The following is a 6,000-nucleotide window of genomic DNA, read 5'->3' as shown; positions in this document are numbered from 1 at the left end:
AAACTCACTGTCAGTTACAATATAAAAAGTTAATAACAAAAAAAAGAACTTCAACAAAAAATCCAATTTTCAAATGACTTTACACAGTTTGCAAAAGTTCTGAACCATCCATTCAACAAGTGTGCTACTTATTCCTCACAAAACTTACAAAACAAAGACCCCCACCCCAACCACACTTACCTACTAGATCTAGTGAACAAACCACTTAAACTCTGATACATGGACGACTTGTCAGGACTCTGAACAGGAGAGACAGGGACTTCTTCCTCTTCTATATTTACCTCGTCATCTTTTATCTCTTCGTAACTGTTTCTTGTCTCTTCTAAAAACAACAAAAAACATCACTCAATAAATTAAAATAAAATTCTAACATTTTGAACAAAAAAAATTAAAATCTAAACAAAATCTTAACCAAAATCAAAAGCAGTTTTTGGTAAAAAACATTTTTTTTCCATCACCCACTAAAAATCCTTACAACAAAAAAAAGTTTAATAACAACTACTTACCCTTACCTACATCATCTTCAGTGTGAGGAATATCAATTACAGCATCAGTTTTAACCTCAGGTTTTCCACCTTGAATGGATTTGTTTAATATACCTCGCCCTGCAAAGGTATTTTAACATTTTTAAAGTGACACCTAGTAAGTTATATTTGAATGGGAGACTGACGATGCTATTTTGGTAAAATATATCTCTTTTGTTATACAAGGGGAATTGGTTGGACTTGGTTTATGTCTGTTGTGTTTTGTAGCATCAGGTCCTAACAGCAGTAGGCTAACACTTAGGAAAGTCACACAGCTGTATATGCAAAACAACATGCTCACTTTACCACAGAAAAAATAACAATATTTTCATTAAAATCTCGCATTCATTTACAAAATGTGAAATCTTTCGCAGATGGAAAATACCAAAGTAAAATTAAAAAAAAATTATATTATTTGCGAATGGAAAATTACCAGAACTTTCCCCTGCATGACATGAGGCACAACATCTCAGTTTCTTGTCCCCTTTACTCAACCAATTGTCGGAACAATTTTTGCAGAAAATCTTTCCACAAACCCTGTTAAACATAGGATAAGCAAAACAAATAGTTACCAACAAAGTTACATATGTGTTAACTTGTAAGGGGGCCTATAGACATATGAAATAAAATATTTTTTTTAAGGACTATTGTGTTGCCCAACCACGCAAGGATAAATAATGTACTTTCATTTTGTATGAAATGATGTATTCTTGTAAGATGATCTGGAAAATTTAATTTTTTTTACTATTGGGGTTCAACATAAAACTTGGAAATGCCATAATGAGTTGCCAATATGTTGACTTTCTGACAAAAATCGCGACATTTTTAAAGTTATAAATTTTTATACATCACCTGCAATGATGTTTGCGGAGGGTGAGTGAAAACTTCTGGTCACATGACCCACAGTTGGTGACATCATCATCTGATATCCAATCAACCGTGTCCAATGTTTCGCCATCGTCATGGTCCACTGATTTCTCCAGCTCGTCAATTTGCAAGCGAAGGTTCTGCGAATCTTTCCATAAATGATCTTTGTCACTGTAGGTGGAATTACGTGGATTAAGTGAATCATTTATCAGAATATTCGATTCTAATTAAATGAATAATTTATAATAGTACTCTATTCTAATTAAAGTTGCAATGTTATAATAACATTCTATTCTAATTAAAAGTAATAAATTATAATAACATTATATTCAATTAAATTTATAATATTATATTTTACTTCAGTAAGGTCAAATAAAAGGAAAATCATGAGACCTGAGATTTAAACCAAACCTGGCAAATTTCCCCAAACAGCCAGTTGCTAACTTATGTACCCAACCAGATTTTAAAACCTACTACTTTCCCATTACAAAAAAATAAAAACTATAAGAAAAAGGCAAAACAAAACTTACAATAGAAGTTCTGTTATTTTCTCCTTCAAACTGATGATGTCATTCAACTGACTTTGAGTATTTGTTTCAAGCTCCGTAACTTTTAAACTTGATTCCGACAACTCTTCTTTTAACTGAGTGATAAAATATTTTAAAATTACTCAAAAAAATATCAAAAATGTGGAAACTCACCGAATCTCTTGTTGTTGTTACCGCGTCCAGGTCCTGAGATAGTTTTGCATTTTTTGCGACAAGAATTTCAATTTCATCCACGTGATTTGCTCTTTCCTCCTGGACAGTTAATTAAAAACATAAATATACTTAAAAATTAAAAATTATTCTATGTTTTAGTTAAGTTTTAATACCTTAACAGTTGAATTATCAAAGTTGCAAGCTAATTTTAGGTGTAATATTTTAAAATTACATTTTTTGTTAAGTTTTAACATTCCGAGAATCACGTTCATAGCTATAAGCTACAAAAACACATCAACAGTGACCACTATGACATCACAGAGAACAGTATTAACAAATATTCAGCCACCTGAAGAGAAGTAAATTTATCCCCAATATCTTTGATTGTGATTTGTTGAATTTCCACAGTAGCTTGTAATTCCTTCATAGCTTCTTCCATTGAATGGATTTCCAAACCATAAGTTTCCTTGTCACATCCAATCTGCTCTTGAATCATCTTTAACTCTTCTTCTTTCTCTTTTAAGTCATCTTGACAGAGGAAAGTAGAAATATGCCACTAATGGTTTGTCCAAATTATCAGCCATACATAGAAAACGGAAAAAGTCTTGCCAAAAATAAATACCCACAAAGTAGCATACACGGTCACCCGTAAGCTGGCGCATGGTGTATAAAAAACAGAACACCCATGCTATTAAAATATCATATACCCGCCATGCAAGGATGACACTGTTAAAATACAGTAAACCCATAATTGCTTAGAACCCTCATTAATTAATGTTTCGAAAGAAATATTCTTTGGCTCCGCTTGTTTTTATAGACACTTATCAGAAGGGTAAAACCTATTTTCATAAAACACCTCTAACATTACCATTTTGCTTTACAATATTAACCATTCATTGCATTGGAATTATGTCATGTTTGTTATCTAGGAAGACACCTATGTTATAACCAGGGTTTATTAAACTATGGTTTAGGTGAGTACCTGCCATAACTTGATACTTCAATGCAGAATGTTGAAGTTCCACAGTTAGCTGTGAAACATCATCTGTATAATGTTTTAGGAAGGATTCCTGAAAAGTAAACTGTTAATAACACAAGCCCAACTGGCTATGACATTTGTTTCAGCGCTTAGCAATTTCCACTGCAATATTTAATACTGTGGCAGAAAAAATGCTGTAGTACCAATTGCTCAGTGTATGATCAAAAACGTAAATGTGCATTTTTATAGAGTATGATATTGCATCCTCTAAAAAATCCAACAAATTTTAGTTGTATTGAGCTTTTAAAGCAATTATTTAATACAGGGTAAGTTTTATGGGTTGTACATTGAAAAAGTATATGAACTATTTTACCTGAGTTTTAAAGTGTGGGTTTTCAGTACTGTCTTTAGATCTGTATAGGAAAAATATTCTGTTAATTTAAAGAACACAAAAAGTTTCAAAATAAAAAAAATGACAAACTTAGTGAATAGACAGTTAGAGGTATAATGACTATTGGAAACAAACTGTTATGTTGATCTAGATTCTAGAAGAAACTTAACATACTGTGTTTCTTGCATGAACAGGTGCACTGCTCCCAAAATCTGATTTATTTTTCCTTCAAGTTGCAACCTATTTTCTTTTTCTTCTTTTCTCCCACTTTTCTCTTCATTAAGTGCAGACGAGACATCGTTCAACGATTTCTACAAAAGTTTAGTTTGGTGTTTTATTATTAATAGGTGCGGTGTTACCTGATGCACGCCAGTGTTTGAGGCCAAGGTTGGCCCTGTACCCTACCAGTTTGTTGTTATAAAAATTATTCGCATATTAATCAGACTTTTCAGGAAATACCCATTAACAGTACTTAAAGATTACACCCTATATTTTTCAGGAAATATGCTTAGTTGTAGGTAGTGCATACAACAGTTTTACAATAGTGCAGCCCCTAAGGGTATTTTCTTACACCTTCAGCTCCAGTGTATGCATACAGTTTCTTAAGAAATACTAAATACATATATAAAAGTATTGACCAAACATATTTCTCCACCTGGTACTTCAGTTCAAGCTTCTCCATTTCTCCCTTCATTTCCAGCATAGCTTCAGAAGTAAGTTGAAGTTTCATGCAAGTCTTCTCCATTTTCTCAGTGAATGAAGCAATAGTTACTTGTGCCACATTCAACTCTCCTTGGATTGAAATATTTTTTGCTTTTTCAACCTCAAGTTCACGATCAATCGATTCGTTTAATGTCGCGTGACGACTCATTTCTGACTAATATTTATAGTTTAGCACATACTTGTTGAAAATTAGTGTTAAAGTACAAATGTAGACTATATACTACAAGGGAAAGCTTTCAAAAACATGGTCCTTATAGTTTGCAACCAGCTAAAGCAAATCAACTTTTTACAAAAAGCCTACTTGGTTTAAATAATTGCCATTTTTACCAAACTTTTGTTCCACCTCTACTTATCAGACAAGACCTATTGATCTATCTCCAATAATTACCAGAAATGATATCTCCTCCTAACATACATAAGCTTCTACAGTAAGCTACTTCATTGGCACTGGTATGTTTGTCCATTACCCCAACGCCAAATGTGGTATCGCATGAACCTCACTTGTGTTGAAATCTACAACTGTTAGGCAAAATGTGAGATCTTCCCATGTTCCCTATGTAACTAATGAAAACCACTCTAAGCCTGTGTTTACGTTAAGTTGCAGCTTTCTAAATAACAACCCCGCTTTTGCAACTAACAACCTATTCTATCTACTTCCAAGTGCATTGCTCCCACACAACATAATCTGAAGTTCATCTGATGCACATCATCTTACGTGGATTTCTTCAAGATAAAACTCATTTTCAGACTTCTCTTCTTCCATTTGAACCTCAAGCTCTTCTTTTTCTTTTCCCCATTCACTAAAAAAGAAAAAAGACCAGATTTATACCAAACATCATCAAAATAACAATAACAATGCACTGAATCATGGATAAACCAATGTTAAGGACAGAAAGTAATTCTTTACAACTCACCGGCTGTTTTGTAGTTGCGGAAATTCACCGAAAATTCTTTTCTGTCCAAAACATCAGTCGCACCAATTTTCAATCGTTATTTGTATTCGTTGACACAATGTAAGGTGAAACTTGTATAAGAACGCATAAGAACCAGGCAAGAACACGTATACAGGCAGATTAATATAATAAACAGTGATTCACACACGCAAGTACCATAACATGCATTACATCAAATTATTCCATTATTTTACAAGACGGGTAAAAATATAGTCCCTGGTTAAGATAAAATATCTGTAGTTTGGTAAAACTTCCGTCATTATATGCAACAAAAACAGAATTACATCTTATTGCCCAATACATTACAGATGTCTTGTTACTGATAACAGCAAACTTTTTCAATGGCAAAGTAGCAAAGAAAATTCGGAAAATAAAAATAACATACATCTGATTTAGCAATAAAAACATTAATAAAGAAAGACTTTAAAACTGCGGTAAGGTTCTAATGTATGAGATTTGGTAAACAAGGCACAAAACATAGCAAGGTGTTTGGTGAATTGATAAAACTGCAAATCATGGGATTTAGAACTCAATAATCGGGAGAAAAGAAGGGTAGAAACAATTAGGTTTAAATAAGCAAAAAATAAAACACAAAAAAAATATTTATTTTCTGTGGTTTTAATACCTTTCTTTGCGTTTAAGTTCTGTTTCAAGCTGCACAACTTTATTTTTCGCAACTTCAGCTTCGGTTTCAAATTGCTTCAAGCTCTCTTGCGCCATCTTAAGGTCGGCTAACATCTCGACATGATGTCGCTGGAGATTGGAGGACTTTTCCTCCGAGAAGAGAAGTTGTTCCTCAAGTTCAGTGATGCGCAATGAGCTGGTGGTGAGCTCAGCCTCTAATTGAAGCTGGAAATAAATA

General features: G+C 33.2%; 1 protein-coding gene across 3 annotated transcripts in view; it reads right to left on the bottom strand.

The window, feature by feature from the left end:
• Positions 1 to 6,000, bottom strand: part of zf(fyve)-6 (zinc finger protein 6) — a 48,619-nt gene that overhangs the window by 1,613 nt on the left and 41,006 nt on the right. For 2 of the 3 annotated variants that reach the window (XM_009862511.3, NM_001047996.1), the window contains exons 12-24: positions 5,764 to 5,987; positions 4,901 to 4,985; positions 4,118 to 4,339; positions 3,637 to 3,773; positions 3,445 to 3,484; positions 3,075 to 3,162; positions 2,442 to 2,620; positions 2,093 to 2,191; positions 1,922 to 2,034; positions 1,377 to 1,562; positions 958 to 1,061; positions 507 to 605; positions 181 to 322 (exon numbers count right to left, since the gene is read on the bottom strand). In XM_009862511.3, the coding sequence (XP_009860813.1) occupies positions 181 to 322; positions 507 to 605; positions 958 to 1,061; positions 1,377 to 1,562; positions 1,922 to 2,034; positions 2,093 to 2,191; positions 2,442 to 2,620; positions 3,075 to 3,162; positions 3,445 to 3,484; positions 3,637 to 3,773; positions 4,118 to 4,339; positions 4,901 to 4,985; positions 5,764 to 5,987 (1,718 nt within the window). The remainder of the gene's footprint in view (positions 1 to 180; positions 323 to 506; positions 606 to 957; positions 1,062 to 1,376; positions 1,563 to 1,921; positions 2,035 to 2,092; positions 2,192 to 2,441; positions 2,621 to 3,074; positions 3,163 to 3,444; positions 3,485 to 3,636; positions 3,774 to 4,117; positions 4,340 to 4,900; positions 4,986 to 5,763; positions 5,988 to 6,000) is intronic. The other variant, XM_018814684.2, reaches the window with a different exon arrangement.

Source organism: Ciona intestinalis, chromosome 14, assembly GCF_000224145.3.
Source record: "Ciona intestinalis chromosome 14, KH, whole genome shotgun sequence".
Classification (NCBI taxonomy): domain Eukaryota; kingdom Metazoa; phylum Chordata; class Ascidiacea; order Phlebobranchia; family Cionidae; genus Ciona; species Ciona intestinalis.
This window is presented reverse-complemented; position numbering and strand designations above follow the sequence as displayed.